This window comes from Aulonocara sp. 'chitande type north' Nkhata Bay, linkage group LG22, assembly GCF_057382095.1.
Source record: "Aulonocara sp. 'chitande type north' Nkhata Bay isolate Kocher_YH1m ecotype deep benthic linkage group LG22, A_spYH_male_GT1.1, whole genome shotgun sequence".
NCBI lineage: Eukaryota > Metazoa > Chordata > Actinopteri > Cichliformes > Cichlidae > Aulonocara > Aulonocara sp. 'chitande type north' Nkhata Bay.
In genome coordinates this window covers 27,236,554-27,262,091 of record NC_141364.1, presented here as the reverse complement: position 1 = coordinate 27,262,091, position 25,538 = coordinate 27,236,554, and the positions used below count along the sequence as shown (strand labels likewise).

The 25,538-nt window shown below is 42.7% G+C and overlaps 1 protein-coding gene across 18 annotated transcripts in view; it reads right to left on the bottom strand.

The window, feature by feature from the left end:
• The window catches only part of LOC147304350 (regulating synaptic membrane exocytosis protein 2-like), a 64,057-nt gene that overhangs the window by 8,071 nt on the left and 30,448 nt on the right, over positions 1–25,538 (bottom strand). For 6 of the 18 annotated variants that reach the window (XM_086279584.1, XM_086279580.1, XM_086279578.1 and 3 more), the window contains 15 exons: positions 20,990–21,149; positions 20,182–20,205; positions 18,431–18,499; positions 18,044–18,179; positions 16,295–16,402; positions 14,659–14,706; positions 14,480–14,545; positions 14,328–14,387; positions 8,115–8,224; positions 2,456–3,037; positions 2,247–2,288; positions 1,273–1,311; positions 907–933; positions 695–717; positions 506–603 (listed from right to left, as the gene is read on the bottom strand). In XM_086279584.1, the coding sequence (XP_086135710.1) occupies positions 506–603; positions 695–717; positions 907–933; positions 1,273–1,311; positions 2,247–2,288; positions 2,456–3,037; positions 8,115–8,224; positions 14,328–14,387; positions 14,480–14,545; positions 14,659–14,706; positions 16,295–16,402; positions 18,044–18,179; positions 18,431–18,499; positions 20,182–20,205; positions 20,990–21,149 (1,592 nt within the window). Of the gene's footprint in view, positions 1–505; positions 604–694; positions 718–906; positions 934–1,272; positions 1,312–2,246; positions 2,289–2,455; positions 3,038–8,114; positions 8,225–9,247; positions 9,398–14,327; positions 14,388–14,479; positions 14,546–14,658; positions 14,707–16,294; positions 16,403–18,043; positions 18,180–18,430; positions 18,500–20,181; positions 20,206–20,989; positions 21,150–25,538 lie in introns of all 18 variants that reach the window. The other 12 variants (XM_086279594.1, XM_086279595.1, XM_086279579.1 and 9 more) reach the window with 9 other exon arrangements.

Sequence of the window (25,538 nt, the reverse complement as noted above, 5' to 3'; positions counted from 1 at the left end):
AAACAGCACAAAGATGGAATATGTTCTAAATACTTTTACCTAAAAGCCACAAACATATTTAAAAAAATACTTGTTTGTTGCCATTTTCTTTTCCTTTTGCCCTCTGTTTCATAAAAGTGAATTTTCATGTTGCTTTAGATATCTTTCTGATCAGTAGACAAAGTCAACACCTTACCGTTAAAAATATATTATTACTTTGAGAAAAAAAACCCTACAACCCCACATTAGAAGAGAGCAATAAAACATTGGATGCCATCATCTGTGATTCATAATCTGATGAAAAGATTCAGAGAAATGTGTGCCCACAGAGAGCAGCTGCAGAGCAAACCCTTACATATTACTGAAATCCCTGCATGGATTCAGAAAGCTAAGACTTCCACTGAAAGGTCAGAGAAACAGGAGCCAGAAATACCATTGTGCTCCAACCAATCAGAAGCTGAGATTCTGTCTAGAAATCATGGACACTTTATTCTCTCTTGTCATCCAAGAATGGATTCCTGCTTACCCGATCTTGTGGACAGATTGAGTGTCAGAGGCGTTGGACATAGCTGAGACATCACTGACATCACTGTCTGATGACTTAAAGGAGAGATTGTCCTTCATCTATAGATGGAGGAGAAGAGGTAAGCAAGCTGTGGCACACACGTAATGTAGACACATATATATAAATAAAAGTGGTGTAATGTTTGTTTACCTTTGAAGGGTCCTTCAGTACACCTGTAGAGACAGAAGAGCAGCATTAGTCATAGTCTAGGTTGGTAATGTGTGATAGCAGGAAATGACAATAGATTTCACTTTTTTCTCTCTTCGGACAGCTTCAGGCTGCTGATTTCTGACAGCACAGAAGTTAGTTTCAATTCACAGCAGGTCAGAAAAAAAGATGAAGCTGACAGAAAGTGTGTGTACCTTCTCTGCCGGTTGGTAACATCTCCCCTTATAAAAAGATGGAAACAGAAGAATATCAACGAGAAACCACAGACTCCTCAAAGCACACAGAGCTGGATAGATTGACAGAAGACTAGATGGATGGAAAAACAGATGAATGGATGGACAGATGGCTGGTGGAGTGCTTTATGAATACATGGATTAGTCTGGTTCTTATATAGAGCTTTTCTACACTGAGGATTCAAAAGTGCTTGCGCAAATGGGTGAATGAGTCTAAAAACCAAATCCAAAACCAATCCACTTCAGTCTAACTAGATAACTAACTAGATAACACGAGCTAAACACTACATTTCTATATGTGGGTGTGGCTTAAGGTGGGCATAATACCATTGGCTGTTTTCTTCTGTTGGTCCTCCCATGTGACCTCTGCATAGTGCGGACAAAGAGAGGTGATTGGTCAGGCTACACTAATGCTCATACTCTAGTCAGATGACCCATCCAAACCAGCACCAAACCGCAGTGATATAAACACACCTGAACAGCAACATTTTGAGCAGGTTACAAATCTGAAATTTATCATCTGTTCTTGTCTTCTTTAAGTTTCATGTGGATGTTTCACGTCTCATCCAAGAGGCTTCTTTGGTTCTAAAAACCAAATGGTGGAGAGTCGCAGCTATTTAACCCTAGCAGGGGTTGTTGTCCCTTAAGAGAGTTGCTGACACACTATTAAGAATTTACCTCATCACATGAGCCAAGGTGTTAATAAAAAGAGATGGGTCATTAACACCCAAGGGAGAAACCAAAATAAGAAGGAGGACAGGACTAATAGTGGGTCATTGACTCTCTCAACAGCCCCCAATATTCAACTCATTTCCATTTTATTTATATTATGCCAAATCAAAACAGTTACATCAACAGTTACCTGCTTTATATTGTAAAGTAAACCCCTACAATAATACAAAGAAAACAGAGTGTAAAACTAGGGTTTAAACACCAGGGACTCTCTATTTGATTTTTAGAACTAAAGAGGCTGCTTGCTTTTCAAGTTCCTTACACTACAATGAATTGGATGACTGAGAACCTACACAGACATCATCTGTTGGTTTTACTGAGCCTTTGGGGGCAGTTACCAAGAAAATCTGTTTCTGACTGGAGATAAATGTTTAAAATTTGAATCATCATAAGATGCTCGTGATGGATCCTAGCCTGAGCTTAAAACCCCCCTCTCTCTTTCTCCACACAAAACTATAAATTTTCATCACCTAAATGCTGCGGCTATACTTATCTTCTTACAAACCCTCATAGTTTACATGGTGAGGATCACCTGACACTTCATTAGATCCACCAGTGACTGGACTTGCCTTTTCTGGTTCCTCCTGGTGTTGCTGAGCGCCTATCCGGCTCTGACATGCAGGGTAATATGTGATGGCGTTATGTAAACAACATGAACACGTGAATCAATAAGTAATGATTATGATAAAGAATGTCTGACAGACATCTGACTAGAAGAATCACGCTAATTGTTCTGTTCTATTGGAGATGCATTGAATGTTAAACCTGATGTACACACCTGGAGTCTGTGGGGGTGGGACTGGTGATGGGGCGGGTGAAGGGGAAGGCGTTGGAGTTGGAGGGGGTAGGGTGGGTTCAGGAGGTGGAGGCTGAACTGGAGCAGGTGCAGGGGGTGGAGCAGGGGGAGGTGGAGCTACCAGTGGAGTTGTTTGTGCAGTTGTGGGTACAGTTGTGGGTAAAGCTGTGGATAAAGTTGTGGGTAAAGCTGTGGATACAGCTGTGGATAAAGCTGTGGATAAAGTTGTGGGTAAAGCTGTGGATAAAGTTGTGGGTAAAGCTGTGGATAAAGTAGCGGGTAAAGCTGTGGATAAAGTTGTGGATACAGCTGTGGATACAGTTGTGGGTACAGGAACAGGTACCGGTGTGGGTAAAAATAGTGGTGGTGTTGCTGTAACTACAGGTGGGAGCACAGGTGCAGGAAGTGGCTGGGGCTGGGTGAGTGGGGGAGGCGGGGCTTGGACCCTTATAAGAGGAGGTTGTTGACTGACAGAGGGAAAGTGTTGTTTATGGACAGGGGCAGGGGGGTGATGATGTGGAGGGATTTTAGTTGCTGTTGCTGGAGCTGCAGTCATGGTCAAAGCTGATGGGGGGAAAAAAAAAAGCTGTGAGAAGAATGAAAACAATGACATGATGAATGACCACACGACCTTTTCCAGAAGCAAAATCACAGGAGTGACCTACTCAAACGGTATCCACCCTCTAACACCTGTTCTTAGAGGGTGGGTTCTGCTGGATGGATGCAGATCCTGATGGTAGCATACATATTCACTACCACTAGAAGGAACTCAGTCATGTTGAATTTCTCTATTATTATGCAGGCTGAAACCTGAGCCAATCCCGGCACAGAAACCTGGACCTGGTCAAGGGACTACATCTCTCAGTACTAACATGCTTTCACCAGAGGAATTGTCCCCCAAGAACCTTTGTGGAATCCTGTTATAGTAGTTTCCAGTAAAGGAGCTTGGGTCAGAGAGAAGTTCGGGAGAGACAATGTTAATGCCCCCAACAATGATACTTTGAACACTCTGAAGGTCCAGGAACTTTTGGTTGGAGCGTGCACTGCTATACACTATTTATTGGAATAGTTTTGTAGCCACAATTTTAAAATAATTCAAAACAATGTGCTGTTTTTGTCATGAGGTGGTCTACATTAACTGGGGTTGTTATCCTTTATTTTTGTTCATCTGACTGATTTATATTCTGTATTCACAGGACTTTAAGGTAAGGTGAAATTAGTCTTTATTTCACTGGAAAGTTCCTGACTGTGGAACAGTAATGTGAAGAGCTAGTCAAGTTTTTATTTACACATCTCAGCACTCATCTTTTATCGGCAGTGCCACTGAATCACTAAATTACTACCACTACAGGGGGCTTGTTATTAAGGAGTTACTACTCTAAGTAGGTAAACTTTCAGTTCATTACCTGTCTGCGCAGAGTCTAAAAAACAAACAAATCCATGTTAGATAGCTATGACCCTCAGTGGTCCATATGCGGGTGCTTACTGACTCCTAACCAGTGTTGGTCAAGTTACTTGAAAAAAGTAATCAGTAACTAATTACTGATTACTTCCCCAAAAAAGTAATCCAGTTACTTTACTGATTACTTATTTTCAAAAGTAATTAATTACTTAGTTACTTGGTTACTTTTTAAAAACACGATTTACAACCTGAATAGGTGATAAAGCGATAGATCTTTCAGCACAATTCTACTTTTTCTACATAATCCATCATACAAAATGTAATAAAAATGGAAAAGTCTCTTTTTAAAACTTGTTTTATTCGTTTTAGTCTTTTAACTTTATGCATCAAGCAAAAATGTAATTATATGCAACATTCTCTGACTGGAAGAAATTAGTTTAACATTTAAACCTATTTTCTGCACATTCCAGCACATAAAATATTTTTTTTGTGTTTACACTCACTCTTTCAAATAGATGCAAGTAAAACACAGCAGAAAATAAATAAAGTCAAAGACTCAGTGGTCCTGTTGCTCTATTTTCACCTGTAAAGCAGGAGTAGGATAGGCGGAGGTTTACCCTGGTGCAGGTGTGCTGCGGTCAGTTGAAGAATCCGCGAGTTTCTCTGTGAGTTTCTCATTACGTCGTTGCGCACTCGGTGCTTGCTTGGAAGTTTAGGGGTTTTTTTCGCTGTAAAAAGAAGTTTTCTTCCCACGCACGATGGACGCTAATGTTTTTGTCACTTTTTATGGAATCAAACTCAAAGTAAGGTCAGTACTTCCACGCTTTAAACGCTGCACGCTCACATTCTCTCCCGCACTCGATATATTATCCATTGTTGATCTGCACACAGCTGTTGACACTAACGTCGCACTTGCTTACGTCACTGTCATGAGACATTCTCGCAAAAAATCATGGTTTTAGTAACGCAGTAACGCAGCGTTCCTACGGGAAAGTAACGGTAATCTAATTACCGTTTTTGCAATAGTAATCCCTTACTTTACTCGTTACTTGAAAAAAGTAATCGGATTACAGTAACGCGCCCATCTCTGCTCCTAACTATGTCATTTTCATTATTTGTCCCAGAAACCAGTGAACACTCTGTAGCTAAAGTAAAAATCTCAATGAATTTATTCAATTAATCATCTGACATAGATAGGAAACCACTGTTATATTCTATTCTATTCTTTTCTATAAGTATTTTACAAATATTATTTTATTAAAATGACAAAAATTCTTTACTGCCAGCATCTCATGCTTGAACTTTTCTGTGACACAGAATTCAAAACCTTTTGAATCAGTTAATTACGTTTTTTAAGTAACAATCAATTCATTAGCTTACTGCTGTTGTTCTGTGTCAGTAAATGTGCAAAATTCAGTTTAGATAGCTCATGGAAGGATAGGGTGCAGGTATTTAACAAAACCAGAGAAAAGACTGAAAGCAAACAGTTGCTATCAGCATTTTGTCAAACCCTGAATATTTGCTCTGGTTTCTTTTTAATGGGTTTGGGATTTCCCAGCTTGTGTCTCTAGGCATTTAATATAACACATATAGGTAGAGTCATAATTTATGTGAGACAGTTTTTGTAGCTTTTGTCTATATTGTATGCAACCACAGTGCAGACTCTCAGCTTTAATTTAAGCAGTTGTGGATTAACTATTTAGGTTTTCTACAGCTATCTTTATACACAGTTCTCCATTTTCAGAGACTCAAAAGTAAGTGAGGAAGCTGACAAGCTGTTTCATCACCAGGTGAGACCTGTTCCCTAATTTATTTATAACAAATAATGTAGACACAATATCTTGTTGATTTAAAGTGTTTGATTTACATTTTCACTGTAAATATGAAAATATTGAAATATGAGGCCCTGCCTGTATAATTGTATGAAATTAATTAAGTTAATGAAGATCTGGAGTTGAATTGGATTGAATTTGTATTATTTCACTAAAACTTTCAACATGAGGTTCAAATACATGCCAGTGTAAGTGAAGGAGGACATTGTTAGGCTGAAATACCCAAATGAACCAGTCAGGCAAAAACTTTCTTAAAAAGACTGAATCCACCGAGCAGCAACACCAAAAGACCACAGAACACAGAAGACCATGATGACAGAGTCTAGTCTAAGACCCGACTTGACAAACAGATGTAGACAAACAGGCACACTCAGACACAAACATGCATTCCCACCCTCATGCACACATATCCCAGATGGCGATTGTGTGCTGTTCTGAAGTGGGAACATGGGAGTGGGATGGTACCAACGACCCTCTGCCAGATAGCAACCGGTGTCAGCACAGACCCTCCCGAGAAACCTCAATGTCTACATATATTCAAAACTGAGTGATAATTGACACCAATTTATCTGTCGATCTCAAGCTCCTGTCTCCCATCACTCATGAACAAGACCCTGAGATACTCAAACTCCTCCACTTGGTGTAGAAACTTGTCCTTGACTCGGACTGGGAACTCCACCCTTTTATGGCTGAGGATCATGGCCTCCGATTTGGAGGTGCTCATTCTCATTCCCACCGCTTCAAACTTGGCTGCGAACTGTTCCAGTGCGAGCTGGAGGCCATCACCCGATGAGGCCAACAGAACTACATCCTCTGTGAAAAGCAGAGATGAGATTCTGAGACCACCCAAGTGAAAGACTTCTGCCACACTTCGATGGACACGGTTGAATGCCTTCTTCCATGACCAGGACAAAAACCACATTGTTCCTCCTGTTTCCGAGGTTCGACTAACAGCAGCACCCTACCATAAAATATCCCAGAGAGGCTGAGGAGTGTGATCCACGTATAGTTGGAACACACCCTCCGGTCCCCCTTCTTAAAGATGGGAACTGCCACCCTGGTCTGACAATCCAGAGGCCCCTGATCTCCATGCAACGTTTCTCCACAATGCAACATTGTAGAGGCATGTCAACCAAGACAGCCCTACAACATCCAGAACTTTCAGGAACTCAGGGCAAACCTCAACCCCCCTCCAGGGGCCGTGCAACCATGGAGTTGTTTAACTGCCTCAGTGACCTCACCCCGGAGATAGATGAGTCCTCCCCCTCGTCCCCAGACTGTGCTTCCGCCACGGAAGATGTGCCAGTGGGATTAAGGAGGTCGTTGAAGTATTCCTTCTACCACCTGACAATCTTCTCAGTCAAAGTCAGCAGGGCTCCACCCACACAATACAGAGTGCAGGTTTCTCTCTTCGAGGCACTCCAAAATCTTTTTCCTCTCCGAACTTCTCCTACACCCATGTTTTTGCTTCAGCCACTGCCCGACCCACTTTCTGCTTGGTCTGCCTATGAAGTCCCACAGGCTAACCAAGCCTGTTAGGCCTCATTCTTTAGCCTGGTGGCTCCCGTCACTTCTGGTGTTCACCACTTGGTTCAGGGGTTACCACCACGACAGGCATCAACCACCTTGCGGCCGCAGTTCAGTACAGCGGCTTCAGCAATGGAGGTGCTAAACATGGTCCATTTGGACTCAATGTCCCATTCTCCCTGGGAATGCTGTTGAAGCATAATAATAATGCTTCAACAGCATTCCCAGGGAGATAATGATTAATAATCATCATCATCATCATTGTTATTATTGTTATTATTATTATTATTAAAGCAGCTGTGGTTTTGTGTGTGCTACAATAGTTGGGCAGCTGGAGAATTACGCACATTGGAAAGTCAGTCAATAAAAGACGTGTTAAACTGCAATGCTACTGTTGTTGGGTCCTTCATTGCCACAATGGCTAGATGTTGATCTACTTAATTCTGATCTGCTGCTGAGTCTCTTTCACTTTGCTGAAAACACAAAACACACACCTGAATTTTACCAGTCTGAAGTCATAACTCTCATCAATTACTGCAGCATTCACGACTTGTCTCATTTGCAAAAGTGCTACAATTTTTATCCACTTTTATCATCGTCATCTGTCTGTGATTGGACTAGGCACCATTTGCAGTATTCATTATTTATTTTGTGTGAAAGAAGTTACACTTCATCCATATTCATACCCATTAGGAAATTATCTCAGACCTCATCTTGAAATTTGTAAAACCTCTATTTTTCTCTATTTTTTTAATAAGTCTGCAGGCTTGCCTTTATATAAAACAAAGTTTTGTTATAGGTGGATGGTGATGGGTCCATCAGCTGATTGGTTCAGAGATGCTTGGAGGTGCTGTTTGACTAATATCTCAAGTATACGCACTTCTGTCGAGAGCTCCTTTGGGGGGGACAGCAGGTAGCTGGCGTCCTCGGCGACCACAAATAGGCGTCCCCGTTGGGCTTGTCAAGGTGGAACCGCCTCCAGCATTAGCCCTGATGAAAAAATAAATAAATTCTTAAAAAGAAGAAGAGAAAGAAATTAAACAATCAAACCGCCATCCTGACAGGAGAGATTTAAGGTCAGATGTCAGGGATGACAGTCAGTTTGAGGTTCCCTCCATAGTCACAGATAGAGTTTGATCAGCATTTAGTCTGGCACTGTATTCAGTCAGTTAATGAAAAGTCTGCAGTCACTCCAGATGTTTTTGCTTGAGAAGCAGTAACAAGCAAAAGTTAGAGTGGACTCTTCTTGCACATGCAGCCACACCCAACTGTGATGTTACAGTGTCCTGAAGCATACCTGTACATCACACAACCAGGTAGGAATGTAAACCTTTGGACGTCATTAATTCTGTATAACTGTTGGAAAAAAATTATAACATGAACAGAAAGAATTCACACTTGAAACAAAGAGTGCAAGGCCCCATCACTGCTGAAAACCTGTTTGTAGCTCTAATATCTCTAAGACGTTACAAACAAATCTGTCTCTGTGAAATACAGATACATACAGCTGACCAACATCAGCTGCCACTGGGTGTGTTCAGAGCTGTGATAGAGGCAGCACTGTGATCGCAGACAGAAACCTCCCTGCTTAAATTTGGTACTTGTATGTTGCAGGCAATACGCCTGAGTGCCAAGCCCAGTTTGGAGGAAACTGAACATCCAACAGTTAGGTGTCAGAAAGTGAACAGAAATTCTTTAGAAGCACATGCAACACAACCATCAAACAAATGAACAACAACAACACAGACTAACTTGCCACCCAAAATAAAACAAAACAATCAGAATATAAAAGCTGCGGCCAAATATGAAATGTTCAGGTGTTGGTGATGTCACTGGGACATATGGTGGGGCTAAAATAAAGGCGAAAAATAAAACTGTTGTGGTCACCATTGAGTCAGAATTCATGCTTGTCTAAAACAAACAACCAACCAAATTAAAAAAAAAAAAAAAAAAAAAAAACATGCCCCAAACATGGAGATGGAGCTGCTTTCTAATTGGATGGCCGAGGGTCACCTGATCAGGGCAGGTGAGGGGGGAGCAGACCGTCCAGACCTCATGTGTGTGGAGTCAGATCGATCGGTTGAGTGTGAGCGTGTGTAGATGGGTCGGTCGGCTGAACGAGATCGGCTGTAGTAATCTCTCCGGTCCATCCCACGACTGTACCTGCACATCACCATGATAACTGTCACCTAGATTACTATGACAACCACTGCAGCTGCAGGACAGGTCAGTTATCCACGTCGCGCTGACGACCAGATCTTTGTCACATGTGGTGGACTGGGAGTCATGAAGTATAAGGCACTGAAGGCTGATGAAATGCCACCAGAGAAGAGGATGCTTTTATTTGGCACTGAATTTCCCAGAGGGCTTCAGTGAGACAGTAGAAAAACAGTGTTCCCTACATCTGCTCTACACAGTGTCAGCAGCCTTTCATTCTTAAGTCTCTTACACCTGAACTAGAAAATATTTTTTAAAAAGTTTTATTTGCTTTTGCTTATCTTCTGCTTGCCCCTTACTTACTTTTAATTTGAATTAATGAGGGCAACCACTTTAGATAAAATAATTATTGTGGGAGATGTTAGCATTGATGGCAAGTTTAGCAACAAAGCACTAAAATAAATATCAAAACCTGCAGTTCCTTTGAGGTCCAACAGAGGCTCCAGCAGTGAGTCAGTCCTCCCGTATTAAAACTTTACAACAGAAATAAACATAATTACAGCCTGATACAAAAACTGGTCTGGTCTGTATAGATAATTTTCCCCTTCATAACCCCTTCATATGAGGAGGATGTTTTCATAACTCACCCGTTTAAACTGGCTTAAAATTTCCATTATTAGTGGCGTGGCCTCTTTGACTAACAGGTGGATGGCTGTAGCTGCTAGCTCCCTGCTAGACGTCATCAGTCTCTGAACAGGACTCTGGACCATGTTTGTGATGTTGGAGCCTTTTGGAGCATTTTTAAATTGTATTATCTGACCAATAATATGGCTGCTGCAAGGTTAATGTAATAACAGACTGTCTAAGAAGTTTCAGCCCCACATTTGGTGAAATTCTAGGATTTCATTTTGATCTTTGATCTTAGTAATTAACAGGTATTTATGTCTAAGTCAGGGGTGTCCAAACTCCGGCCCGCGGTCCATTTTTAATTGGCCCACAAGTAATTTTATATATAGAATAGACTATGGCCCGCACTTCAACTTTTGCTTGAGTGTATTGCACTTCTTAGTCTGTGAAGGTTCTACATCATCGTAGTCAGATGACCTGAAGAAGCTTCTCGGATGAGAGGTGAAACGTCTTCAAGCAACTTAAAGAAGTCCAGACGCTTTTCTTTGCAAGCTCCTTTGATTGCACTTCTTAGTTTTAACACCAGGAGGAGCTACTGTTGATCAAGGCAGTTGCTCCACCAAAAAGGACAATGGTAAATGGTAAATGGCCTGTATTTATATGGCGCTTTACTAGTCCCTAAGGACCCCAAAGCGCTTTACATATCCAGTCATCCACCCATTCACACACACATTCACACACTGGTGATGGCAAGCTACAGTGTAGCCACAGCCACCCTGGGGCGCACTGACAGAGGCGAGGCTGCCGGACACTGGCGCCACCGGGCCCTCTGACCACCACCAGTAGACAACGGGTGAAGTGTCTTGACAATCACAGAAGAAATTTAACCCAGGTTACTAAATATGGCAGAACCAAAGAAGCGAAAGGTAGAAAGTGAGTGCAGAAAATTTCAGACACGGTGGGAGAGTGAATATTTCTTCAAAGAATTCAAGGGGAAGTGTCTGTTTGATCTGCACTGAAACTGTGGCAGTTATGAAAGAGTATAATGTACGACGTCATTATGAAACCAAACATCAGGCCTATGCATCCTACACTGGTGCTGAGCGAGAGCAGATATTAAAGCAAAGGGTAGCTCTCCTGCGGGGTCAGCAACAGTATTTTTTTCGTGCTCAAATTGTCCAGGAAAAGGCTCCAATAGCCAGCTATGAGGTCGCCCAACTCATCGCAAGACATGGCAAGCCTTTTTCAGATGGAGACCTCATAAAACACTGCCTCGTTAAAGTCACCAAAATAATGTGCCCGGAAAAAGTGCAGGACTTCAACAACGTCAGCATGTCCAGAGATACAGTTGTGCGACGCACACGCACTGAAGACTTGTCAGCCAACATTAAACTGCAACTGTCTGATAAAGCTGTGCTTTTGATTTTTACTCCATCGCATGTGATGAGAGCACCGATGCCATAGACACCGCACAGCTGCTAATTGTTTTGCGGGGAGTGGACGAGAGCACTTTAGGTGAGTAAAAGATATATTCCACAGTACCCGTGTGTTAATGTGCGCATCAATTCTGTCACTACCCTGCTTTTGCAGACCACTTTCTTATATGCGTTTTTTAACACTAAGAGTACACACCGATGTGCACAGCGCACGCACACGCAAAATCAGCTGATCTCATCTGATGCACATCTGCTTCTTGATCAAGTGACATTTGTCCGGATTTTTGCCACGAGTGGCGACCAGCACCGCAGCTGGATGGCCCGATTTACATACCCGGCGCAGCTGATACTCACCAGAATAATTTACTAAAATTAGTTATTAAGTCTGTTATTAAGTCCAGTTCAGTCTGTTAATGTTGATAACGGTTTCAAACAAACGTTAATAGGTGTGTTGCTAAGCCTAATAACTTAAATAACAAGCTTGAAATGTACTCGTCCCATTTTCCCCTTTATTGTTTTTTCTCTGTGCTGTAAATCTTCTGTCCAAGAAGAAATCTGAGGCTGCTGTTCTGAGAATGAGCAACCAAAGCTTTTTCTGAATAAATCAATAAAGATCCATTTATGGAAAGCTGTGATGAAGGCAGTTTTGTCTTTAATTATATTCAACAATATAACATATTTGACCACTTTTAAGTGATTTAATAATTAATTAATTAATACACTAAAGTTAAGGTTATATACCTAATTTCTAGTAAGTGGCTCAGCCCCTCCTATATTTTTATGTATGTGGCCCTCAGTGAAAAAAGTTTGGACACCTCTGGTCTAAGTGATGCTCCTGTACAGTCTTTGAATGCAGCTAGATAACCGAGCTAGCTAGAATTAGTTTATAAATGAGCACTTCATCCTTGAAATATGAAACAAAAAGACCAACAAAAATAAAACAAAAATCACAAAATAAAAGAAGGTTCAAGTTGAGTCCAAATGTGGACTCCAGAAACCAGTGGGTAAGAAGACAGCTACATCATAAACATAACTACTCTCATAATGTAAATAAACCAAGTCAAGTTTTAATTGCACTGTGGATCTTGTCCCGACATAGATCATAGAAATTTAGCATTTATGTCCTGAAAGTCATTGCACTGCGTCATCAGAGCACAAATGTTCATTTGACATTTCCCCGAAAAACATCATGATGATCCTTAAGATTTCTGGGAAAACATTCTGTGAATCGATGACACAAAAGCTGAACTTTTTTGGAAGGTTTGAGTCATGTTACATGTGACATAAAGCTAACATGGTGGCGGTAGTGTAATGATCTGCTGCTTTGTTGTTTCAGGACCTGTACAACTTGTTGTAATTGATGGAACCATGAATTCTGCTCTCTACCATAAAATCCTGTAGGACATTAAATCTCATTTAAATGAGATTAAGATGCTCTGAACTTGAACAGGCTGTTCATGCTGGAAAATCCTCCAATGTTGCTGACCTAAAACAATTCAGCAAAGCAGTGTGGGCTATGATTCTTTCACAGTGATATAAAAGACTCACTGCTCATGCAATTCTTGCTGCCAAGGTAAGCAGTTATGAGGTTTAGTGGAGAAAAATTGTTTGATCGGGAACATTTAAGTCTGACAAATATCCCCACCCCCCTCAAAGTACATTATATAACTTGCTTCATTCACACCCTTTCACACAAGCACTTTTTTCCCCCTGTGCTTTCTATCTAACATTCACACACCGATGAACACGTCAGAGAGCAACTTTGGTTTCTGTGTCTTGCCCAAGGATATTTGGCATGCAGACTGCAGAATCCTGGGACAGAACCACCAATATTGATTAGTAGATCGCCTGCTCTACCTCTTGAGCTACAGTAACTCCTAAAAAGAAATCAGGGGCTGATACTTTTTCATGACACTGTATAAAGTGTCAATTCACAACAGTTGGCTTAAGGTGCTTTATGCTGTAAGGTTGAGATGCTACAATATTAGAGAGAAACCCTAATAACCAGACAATGCCTGGTGAGCAAACACTTGGCAACAGTGGGAAAGAAAACCTCCCTTTTGACAAGAAGAAAACTTAAACAGAACCAGGCTCAGGAAGGGGTAGCCATCAGGCCTAGGACCAGGTTTGGATTAGGGAAACAGGCCCCCCATTTACTTTTAAGATAAGACTCAAAACTTTCCTTCATAATAAAGCTTACAGTTAGGGCTGTATGCTAAATCAGCTCGCCAAAGACTCAAATCAGGCCCGCTGGGTGGCTTTCAAAAATGTGAAGAAGGACATAAATTTTGGACATTAGCTGTATTTTGTCTGTTTGAGTCTGTCAATTAACAAAATGTTTCCATTCCATCAATCTGGGCAATGAGGTCCCAGAACTTTTTCTTTTATTTTACACATTATCTTACAATTTAAGCCCTAACAGTCGTGTTGACAGAATTCTTTCATTTACTTTTTTTTTTTATAAATGTAGAAAAACTGAGATTTGTTCTTGAAATTTGAATCCCTTTTCTTACATTAAAATATCTCAGGGATAAAATGTGTAGTTAAGTTTATTACATTATTACATAGTAAGGCGAATTTCAGTGGTCCGGCCCACTGAAGATCAAAGTGGGCTATGTGTTGCCCATGATGAAAAGTTTGACATCTTTAAATTAGAAGGAAGTTCTTCATTCTCCACTGTTGCCAAGTGCTGCTCACAGGAGATCATCTGATTGTAGGGTTTTAATCTCTTGTATAGTTTTACCTAAAAATATAAAGTGATGTATTTAAAAAAAATGATCTGAATTTAATACATCTGTTCTTTACTGCCATAACTACTGGTCTGAATGTCCACCTTTCTAATAGTCAAACTGTTTAAATGTTCATCCATTTACCTCAGTAGTTCCTCATCGTAGGTGTCAGGCTCATAGGGAAAATCAGGGATGAAGTCCTGACTGAAGAACAGAAAGACGTCAGAACTGCAAAACATGATGAGTCTGAACCTGCCATCAACCTCTAACACTACATCCTAATTTCCAAGGCTCACCTGTAGTCATCACAGCTCCCATTGATGATGTGGTTTGTCCAGCTCTGGTTAGGGCCATTAAAATATCTTACACACAGAAAAGGATTACAAGACAGAAAAATACCCCACTTTCTTAGATCATTGCTTTTACTGTTGGTACTATGACTACTGCCACTGCTGGAATTCTGATAGAGAAGTACCTGTCATGGGAATCAAGTGAGTTGGCAAGCGACATCCTCCTCAATGGCCTTGTAAGTACACAGGGAGAAGCAGTGTCCAGTCAGAGAACCAGTCAGACCAGTACAACTGCTGTTCTACAACCAGTACTATTAACTGTACCACTAAGTGCTCTACAGGGACACTAAAACTAAATACTTATTATAACCTGGACCATAACTACTACTACAATCAATATAGGCAGTATAAGCAATACTACAACTCTAAGCTGTAATGTCAAAACCAGTTCAAAAGCAGAACTAAATGCTGCAGCACAAAAATATCTCTGTAACCCAGTACATCACCCAGTAAATTAATTTACTCCAACAAGATCTAACTGCTACTGTAGCCAGAAGCAGAACAACTAGTAGTAAAACATCAAAGAAAAGCACTAAATCTACTTCTAAAACCTGTACAAGGATCAGATGTCCAATCAAGTATGCAACCTGTTTCCTGATTCAAACCTGTTCAGCAGCAGCAGACAGGTGGGGTTTACCTGACTCTGACACACCTGCTGCAGTCCGACACCATGTTTACTGGTTATTCTTATTCTTATTATTAGTTTGCAGATAAACAATATTACATGATGCAGGGTGCATGCTGATTAGCTGATGTCCAGATGACTCACATTGGGCATGTTCCTATGTGTTACCTAGGGATGGGTACTGGTATCGGTTCTGACATAAACGGTAGTAACCAGACCGAAAAGCAGCGCACATTTTGGTGCTTTATTTTGGTGCTTTTTTCCCCTGAGATGTCACACACTTTGAATTCTAGCCAATCATTTTACCTTTCCAAGGATAGTAGGCGGGCCCAGGTACGTACGTTCTTTTAGAGCAGAGCTACAGATTAAAAATGCCCAAAGCGAAGCGGTCAAAAGTCTGGCTGTACTTCACAGCAAAAGATGCAAACTCAGCAGCCTGCAACAAGTGCTTTAAGCTGATACTGTGCAAAGGAGGTAACACCTCACCTGGCGACGCATAGCGGGGGGTTTTAAAGCCGAAAAATGCACCGTATTTGATAGCTTGCTGCAAGAGCTCACACCAAGCACATCTACTACAGGTGTGGTGCCTGTTATTGGACCCGGAGTTAGCAACATCCCCCAAGAACCCGAAGAGTACAGTCCTGGCCCCTAGCCCTGCCAGTGTAGCAGAAATGATGAGGATGATGATGCAGCAGCAGCCGTTCTTCTCTGCGTGAGTAGCTTAATGTTGTTCGTGTGTAATTTACGTTGAGTAGGCTAACCACGTTATTACATTAATGCATATAAGGTGAACTAGCAAACACCGTCGTAGTTACATGCGGCTGTCTTCTTGTTTGATGGCAGATGCTCCCTTCACCCTGGCAAAAAAGGCTAAAATGACCAAAGAAAAAGAGGGAAACAGCTAAACATGAGAGGTTTTTGGACAAAGTTTGTGTGTTTTTTTTTAATTGTTTAAGCGCGGCTTCCAGCCAAGCGTGATGTCATAAATCCCCTATAGCTGCTGAAAAGGCTAACATTGTTATCTTTTTACAAAAAAACAGCTGAACATGAGAGGTTTCATGTTTCAAAAATACCGGTTTGGTACTGGTATCGGATAAAACCTAAACGATACCCATCCCTAGTGTTACCATAGTTACCTGTTCGGGGTGCTGTATTGGCTGGCATCAGAGAATGCTCGGGTCAGTTTGGAGCCCCGCAGCAGCCGCACCGCGTCCTCCCGATATAACGGGTAAAGAGGGTTATTGCTGGCAACCAGATGTCAAAGGTCAGAATGGCAAGAACAGAAAAGTCTGGATAAAATGAGGATGATGCCTTTAGGAAGACCACTTCCTGTCTGGCTTCAAAAGCTTATTTGTTTAAAAATTCAAGTTCAAAGTTCAAGATAAAAACCTGTGAGTCATATTAAACCTTGAATACTAATGATTACACTTTTAAAGCAGTAAACCAGTGACAAAAAAATGCATAGCAAAAGAAACTGCCAGGAAAGGGAAGATAACAACTCGTGTGAGTTTTATGGCTGCCATCATGCCAGACCAACATAACTTTAGCTTTGCTAATGTAGACATGAGAGCAATTTTGGATGGTGCTACAATTCTAGAGTGTGAAACAGCCGCGGACAATGCAAAGATTATTAGCTTTCTAAGAAAACGTCTTAGAAATATCATCCAACAGTCTGAATGATATCAAGGACAGTCTGGATTTTTGGAAAATGCTGAAAGAGTTATGAGAGCCAAAGTACTTGGTAGAATCCGTCTTGATCAAGCTCGTTTTATCCAGTCAAAAATTCTGTAGTCATAGGAACACTAATATATTCCTTCCTCTTGAACAATATGGATTTAGCTACTAATGTTTTGGGTTTATTAGGCTTCTATTTGATAATGGACTGGTACTTATGTAGTGCATTTATACTCAATTTGAGCACTCAGAGCACTTTCTATTACAAGTCTCATTCATCCAGTCTCACACACACATTCATTTAGTGCAACATTTGCTGAACATTTGGACTTCAGGTTGGCTGTAGCTTGAGAGGTAGAGCAGATCATCTAATAATTGTAAGGTTGGTGGTTGATCCCTGTCTGCTCTAGCCTGCATGCCAAAGCGCGTCGGGCAAGATACTGGAACATTCCGACGCGATCACTGCAGTCTGAATAGTAGGTAGAAAGCACGTCATAAGAACCACTTCGTTTATAATTTACAAGGAAATTTCAACCGACTGGAGTAGCTGGGGAATGAACCACCAACCTTTCGATTGCTCGACAACCTGCTCAACCCGATCCACAGCCGCTGATAATATAAAAACACTGGCATTATTTCCACAGCATTTTGACTCATGTAGACATACTGCACAGCTGCTGTTACCTGTTGGAGCAGTGATTTCCAAGGGATACAAATAGGACATATGCACTATAAGATAATGCTGCACACAGTAAATGATCACCTGGACAAAGTCTGAAGCACTTCATCAGAGTCGATATCGCTTGAGAACAGCTGAGTTTTAATAGCCTAAACACGGTGTTACTTATTACAAACTTAATATTTGCATACAGTCACTCTTTTGGATAAGCTCAATAAGGATAGAGAAAGATGGAAATACATATTTATAACTTTATGGGGAAAGACCAATAAACTCACAATAAATTATCTCCAATAAGCTCTCACATGCAAGAATCTTTTGACGTACATGATAAGACAAATACTGTAGTTTGATTGCAGATTAAAGCATCAACTTGCTGTACTCCCAAATCTTCTCTGGTGGCATCTTTCCCTTTCTACCCTCACGTCCCATCTTGTTTTTCTAATTTTAGCTCTTCAGGTACCTTTTTTAGTTTCTTCTTCTGTTGTCATGTTTTGGGCCCGTCTCAAATCCCCAACACACAGATACTTACCTGTGAGGAGGCGGCTGGCTCGGTGACCGTGACCTCATTCTGACCATGTCGGAACGGGAGCAGTGATTGGGAGAAATCACTTGCTCTGGCACTGAGAGGGTGGAGCTATGGAATTCGCGCCCATTCTGTCTGTAGTCTGCACACAGAGAAACAGAGCAGGAGTTCAACCATCAACCCTGACTCAGTTATTTTGTAATTTCAAGTTATGCAGTCACATTTATGTCATAATCCTCAAATGGTTTACCTTAAGCAGTTTGAGGAACTTATAAAATGATTAGATTCCCATTGTCTTACAGCAGCATGTTTTTAATCCACTTGAGCCAGTTAGTATTCTCTCCTGTATCCTTTAAAATGAGACTGCAGTGAATGATGGGATATGGAGTTTACCTGATATCACCCCAATGCCATCTTCACAGTCATAATCTGAAAACTCGCTGTCACTGATCCTCTGAGACCCTGCAGATGGAGAGAGGGAGGACATTTAAGCCTGTAAGCAGCTCATCTGTAATCTTCTACAAGAAGGTCAACAAATCTAACACTCCAGACCGAACAGCCAGAGGACAAACCAGTTAACGCAGGAGCAATAAAAGACACATTCATCTGATATTACACACAGACTCCCTTAAACCTTTTACAACTCCTTGACCAGAACCTTTTCATCCACATCCACATCAGCCTTTAACAAATGCGTGAAATTTAACAGCAGTCAGAGTTTCGGACTGAATGCTGAAATTAATAATTTTCTGGCCACACAAAGGCCAGCATGTTTATACACAAATAAGATTTCTACATTAGTCCCAAAAGTGAAGCAGAGTGGTCAGAGTTTGATGATAGGTGGCTGCATGAGAGATTAAGGTACTAGAAAGAGAACATTTATAGATGGCATCATGAGTGTGTATCAGTGTACCCAAATGAAGTCAACTTCCTGTTAAAGCATAAAAACATCCAAACAAAAGATCCAAGGAGGAAAGTAGAGATGAGTGTGTCACTTGCTCTCATCTTTTAAAGAGAAATGTGGAGCAATAAAACCCATCCAGCAAAGATCAGCTGGAAGAAAAATATAAAGAGCGATAGAACACCTGTGGGAATTTGAGCAGCACTGACCTCCTCCGTCCTGAGTCCATGCTCACGACTTTAACATGAGTCTCTCTGCAGAAATAAAGCTGGACAAAACAACTGCATCACTGTTATAGAAATGATGCAGTGATCACTTCTGTTCTCTGATTTATTTTTCTGTTGTGAACTCCAGATCAGCGATGGGTCATATTTTGTTCCACGGGGCCATACAGTGCTATCAATAACATAAATGAAGTCCAACTCACAGGATAATTGAACTAAAACACAGTTACAGGTTACAATGGCAATACTGACAAAAAAAAAAATCTGCCTTCGAAATTAAGCAACATTTTGACCAGCTGTCTGATATGTACCACTGGTTAGGTCATTGTAGCCGTTCACCTGAGGATTTCCAACCATAAAACTCCTCATAAAACTGTGTCTTAGTTGTTGTTTTTTTGTTTTAAGAAGTTGAATTAGGCTGACCATATGTTCATATATTCAACATCCTACACCTAGAACGTCCAATTGACTCCTCCTGGTACAACATCAAAGATCTCCCACAAGAAGATCCAGAACTCCCTTGAGAGATTTACCAATAATCCATTGAACAGTCTGTCCAGAACCTTTTCATGCACAGTTTGACATGTCTTCAAGTATTATATGGAACCCAATAACCTTCTGGATGCACTCGCTCTAATCAATCATTCCAGGATCCAGGCAGCTAGTTCTGTTCTAGTCCCTCAAAGATCAAACCCTAATCATCAAGTTTTGAGTAGCTGAGGTACAAATATTTCAAGAACTACGTCTCCCATGATTTGGCTACATAATATCTTTCATGAGAGCTTTCTGCCTGGTAAAATAACATTTAATTGCATCACTATGATATGATCAGGCAGGGCTCTATTTGTGCAGCAATTATCAATCAATGACTTATTAAAACTATAAATACTAAATAGCACTTGAAATGGATAGCTTAGCATCACACAGGGAAATGCCATAGAGCTCACTCGTGCATGCACACACACACACACACACACACACACACACACACACACACACACACAGGCGCACGTTTTTACCTGAGTTATAGTAATGACCTTTGTCTAGCAAAGCGTTGTGGATGATTTAAAATAAAGAAAAACAAATGAAACAAAAGAAGAAGAAGAAGAAGAAGACGTTAACAATAAAGCATAATAAACAAATAAAGAAATGAATGAGAGGACTGGTGTTGGATTGGATCTGCCAGAGGCCTGCTCTGCTGTGACTGGTTGTTAGGTTGTTGGACTAAACATTCACTGATGAAATAAGCCCAATCCAACATTCTTTCATTTTGAGCTCTTCTACAATTGACTTCAGGGGCATACACGTAGGAAGAGCCCAGCAGCAACGTGGCAAGCAGAGACCATCGTGTTAGTGAAGCAAAGTGACTGTATACCGAGGTTTTTTCTCCCTTTTTCTTTGCTACTACCCGCTGACTACCAACAGAAACAAAGGCTACCATTGATAGACATGTTAGAGGGTTTCAGCAACCAGAGGCTGGACTCTCCATTAAGTCTGCAAAAAGATGAATGTCAAGTTTTGGACTCCTTCACTCATTTGACTTTTGTCAATTTTTCGTTACAAATCTCAGAGTTCACCTTTCTTCTCTGACTCTATAACATGGTAAACCAGTTTGAACAAAACTTTAGCAACCGACTCATTTTCCAGTGATCAGAGCATGTATCAACTACAGTGAAATTACCAGTCCCAGCAGAGGAGAGCATCCCTCCAAATGATCCATCAAATAACATGTTGTTGTGTGAGGTTGTGACACAGGTTTGTTGTGTGTGTGCGCGTGCGTGTGTTTGTGTGTGTGTGAGTGAGAGAGAGAGAGAGTGTGTGCCTTACTCTGCAGCCTCCTGCTGCTGTGTGTGTGCTCAGCTTGCAGTCCCCTCCTCTGCAGGTAGGGGGAGGCTTTGGGCAGTGGCAGTGAGGAAACGTCATGAAGCTGCAGTTTGTACCAGTGAGGCTGATCGTCGAGCAGAGCAGACTCCATCTCTATCAGGATCTGACTCAGGAGAATGGATGCAAAACATACAGAGAACACTAAGAATATACAGAGTATGTAGAAAGGAGAACAAATAAAGAACTGGGAGCAAACACATGGACCTGTTTTAACATTTTCAGTGCTAATTAACACTAGAATCACAAAGGGGGTCACTTTGACCCCTTGGAATTTTCAAATTCTGTTAAATTAAAATTCCATCATCTCAGACTTCATGACTTTTCCGAAAATGTGTTTAATCATCTGTGAATTTAGGGGTGTGTGGGACAAGAAAAAAAAGATAAGATAAGATAAGATAAGATAGAACTTTATTAATCCCTCGGGTGGGTTCCTCTGGGAAATTCAATTTCCAAAAAGCACAGCAACGACCGAAGTTACAGTTACAGAATTGTTATATATATATATATATATATATATATATATATATATATATATATATATAAAAAACACCCAGCACGCCCCTGCGGGCGGTTTATCCTTCAAGCTCGGGTCCTCTACCAGAGGCCTGGGAGCTTGAGGGTCCTGCGCAGTATCTTAGCTGTTCCCAGGACTGCGCTCTTCTGGACAGAGATCTCCGATGTTTTTCCCGGGATCTGCTGGAGCCACTCGCCTAGCTTGGGAGTCACCGCACCTAGTGCTCCGATTACCACGGGGACCACCGTTACCTTCACCCTCCACATCCTCTCGAGCTCTTCTCTGAGCCCTTGGTATTTCTCCAGCTTCTCGTGTTCCTTCTTCCTGATATTGCTGTCATTCGGAACCGCTACATCGATCACTACGGCCGTCTTCTTCTGTTTGTCTACCACCACTATGTCCGGTTGGTTAGCCACCACCATTTTGTCCGTCTGTATCTGGAAGTCCCACAGGATCTTAGCTCGGTCATTCTCCACCACCCTTGGGGGCGTCTCCCATTTTGACCTCGGGACTTCTAGGTTATACTCGGCACAGATGTTCCTGTACACTATGCCGGCCACTTGGTTATGGCGTTCCATGTATGCCTTGCCTGCTAGCATCTTGCACCCTGCTGTTATGTGCTGGATTGTCTCTGGGGCATCTTTACACAGCCTGCACCTGGGGTCTTGCCTGGTGTGATAGACCCCAGCCTCTATGGATCTTGTGCTCAGAGCTTGTTCTTGTGCTGCCATGATTAGTGCCTCTGTGCTGTCTTTCAGTCCAGCTTTGTCCAGCCACTGGTAGGATTTCTGGATATCAGCCACCTCCTCTATCTGCCGGTGGTACATACCGTGCAGGGGCCTGTCCTTCCATGATGGTTCCTCGTCTCCCTCCTCTTTCTTGGGTTTCTGCTGCCTGAGGTATTCACTGAGCACTCGGTCAGTTGGGGCCATCTTCCCAATGTATTCTTGGATGTTCCTTGTCTCATCCTGGACTGTGGTGCTGACACTCACCAGTCCCCGGCCCCCTTCCTTCCGCTTAGCGTACAGCCTCAGGGTGCTGGACTTGGGGTGAAACCCTCCATGCATGGTCAGGAGCTTTCTTGTCTTTATGTCAGTGGCTTCTATCTCCTCCTTTGGCCAGCCTATTACCCCAGCAGGGTACCTGATCACGGGCAGGGCGTACGTGTTGATGGCCCGGATCTTGTTCTTACCATTCAGCTGACTCCTCAGGACTTGCCTGACCCTCTGCAGGTACTTGGTGGTTGCAGCCTTTCTAGCGGCCTCTTCATGGTTCCCATTTGCCTGCGGGATCCCCAGGTACTTGTAACTGTCCTCTATGTCTGCAATGTTGCCTTCTGGTAGTTCAATCCCCTCAGTTCTGACTACCTTCCCTCTCTTTGTTACCATCCGACTACACTTCTCCAGTCCGAACGACATTCCAATGTCATTGCTGTATAGCCTGGTAGTGTGGATCAGTGAATCGATGTCTCGTTCACTCTTGGCATACAGCTTGATGTCATCCATGTACAGGAGGTGGCTGACAACTGCTCCGTTCCGTAGTCGGTATCCGTAGCCAGTCTTGTTAATGATCTCACTGAGGGGGTTCAGGCCTATGCAGAACAGCAGTGGGGACAGAGCATCTCCTTGGTAGATCCCGCACTTGATGGTAACTTGTGCTATGGGCTTGGAGTTGGCCTCTAGTGTTGTACGCCACATCCCCATTGAGTTCCTGATGAAGGCTCTTAGGGTCCCATTGATCTTGTACAATTCTAGGCATTCCAGTATCCAGCTGTGGGGCATTGAGTCATAGGCCTTCTTGTAATCAATCCAGGCAGTGCACAGGTTGGTCAGTCTGGTCTTGCAGTCTCGGCTGATTGTTCTGTCTACCAGTAGCTGGTGTTTTGCACCTCTGGTATTCTTGCCAATTCCTTTCTGTGTCCCGCTCATGTATTGACCCGTGTGTGTGTGTGTGTGTGTGTGTGTGTGTGTGTGTGTGTGTGTGTGTGTGTGTGTGTGTGTGTGTGTGTGTGTGTGTGTGTGTGTGTGTGTGTGTGTGTGTGTGTGTGTATATATATATATATATATATATATATATATATATATATATATATAGCGCAGCTGGATAGCGTAGTGGTTAAACTACACGCCTTTGGAACAGAGGATCGCAAGTTCGATTCCTGCCTGGGGCGTCTGTATCCAGTAAGGGTCCTAAGGCTAGACCCCCTATGCTAAGCAAGCCTACCGCAGACATGAGCGAGACAGATAAATATGAAGGCATGCCGGCTCGGACGTCGCCCGGATCAACAAGGTCCGCGTCAGGTGTTGAGGAACCAGGGCACCCTGACGAAAAGTGGGCTACTGGAACAAGAAGGCATCGGTGGGCAAGGGACGAAAACAGGGCGTTGTTGGAATGCTACTACGCAAGTAACCCCGGCGGAAGGGGCTACATGAATAGGATGAGGGACCTATGGATTCTTCGATACCCACCATCCACAATGACGGCGAAACAACTAGTAGCTCAGTGTTCCAACATTCGAAAGAAGGGACTGCTCTCACAGCTAGAGATTGACGAGGTACAACACAAATGCTACGGCAAGGAGGAGTCAGGACGCCAGGTCAGGGGGGAGATATCATCACCCCCACCCGAGATTGGGTACATAGCCCCAAGTGCGATAGGAGAAGGATCGTTGAGTGCGAGAGGAGCTGACCTGAAAAATAGGATCATGGCCAAGCTTGAAACCTGGATCCCCCGTAGCCGGTTACCAAGATTACGTGAAGTACCCTCAGAAGGTCTGCTAGATGATGTTAATGCAGCACTACGGGCAATACCTACAACCACGATTACCGACACTAACAAGCTGATCTACAATACGGCAGCAGTGATCAGTGAGATGCTTGGCTACAAGTTGAACAGCCACAAGGGGCAGTACCCTCCATGGAGAAGGAGGCTAGAGGGCAAGATCAAAGTAGCACGGAGGGAGGTTAGCCAACTAACGGAGTTGCAGAAAGGTGCGACAAATAAGGTGCCTAAGAAATACAGCAAGCTGTCCATACCTGAGAATAAACCAGCTGTTCTCCACAGAACCAGCAAAGGTGTACTCTCAGTGGCAAGGGAACAATAAGAGAACAGCACCACCAAGGCTGGAGACGGAGCAATACTGGAAGAGCATATGGGAGAAGGATGCAACCCATAACGGCAATGCTCAGTGGCTAGTGGATCTGAGGGCAGACCACAGCGACCTCCCTGAACAGGGTCCAGTAACCATCACAGTGGCAGATATCCAAGAAAGGGTCTCCAGTATGAAGAGTTGGACAGCACCAGGGCCCGACATGGTTCACGCCTACTGGCTGAAGAAGCTGACTGCACTCCACGAGCATCTGGCAGCACAAATGAACCAGCTGCTAGTTAACGAGAGACACCCGGAATGGCTAACTGAAGGCCGGACGGTCCTGATCCCCAAGGACCCCAAGAAGGGACCGGTCCCCTCCAACTACCGACCAATAACCTGCCTCAGTACTACATGGAAGCTCCTGTCAGGCATCATATCGGCTAAGATGAACAGGCACATGGGTCAATACATGAGCGGGACACAGAAAGGAATTGGCAAGAATACCAGAGGTGCAAAACACCAGCTACTGGTAGACAGAACAATCAGCCGAGACTGCAAGACCAGACTGACCAACCTGTGCACTGCCTGGATTGATTACAAGAAGGCCTATGACTCAATGCCCCACAGCTGGATACTGGAATGCCTAGAATTGTACAAGATCAATGGGACCCTAAGAGCCTTCATCAGGAACTCAATGGGGATGTGGCGTACAACACTAGAGGCCAACTCCAAGCCCATAGCACAAGTTACCATCAAGTGCGGGATCTACCAAGGAGATGCTCTGTCCCCACTGCTGTTCTGCATAGGCCTGAACCCCCTCAGTGAGATCATTAACAAGACTGGCTACGGATACCGACTACGGAGAGGGAAGGTAGTCAGAACTGAGG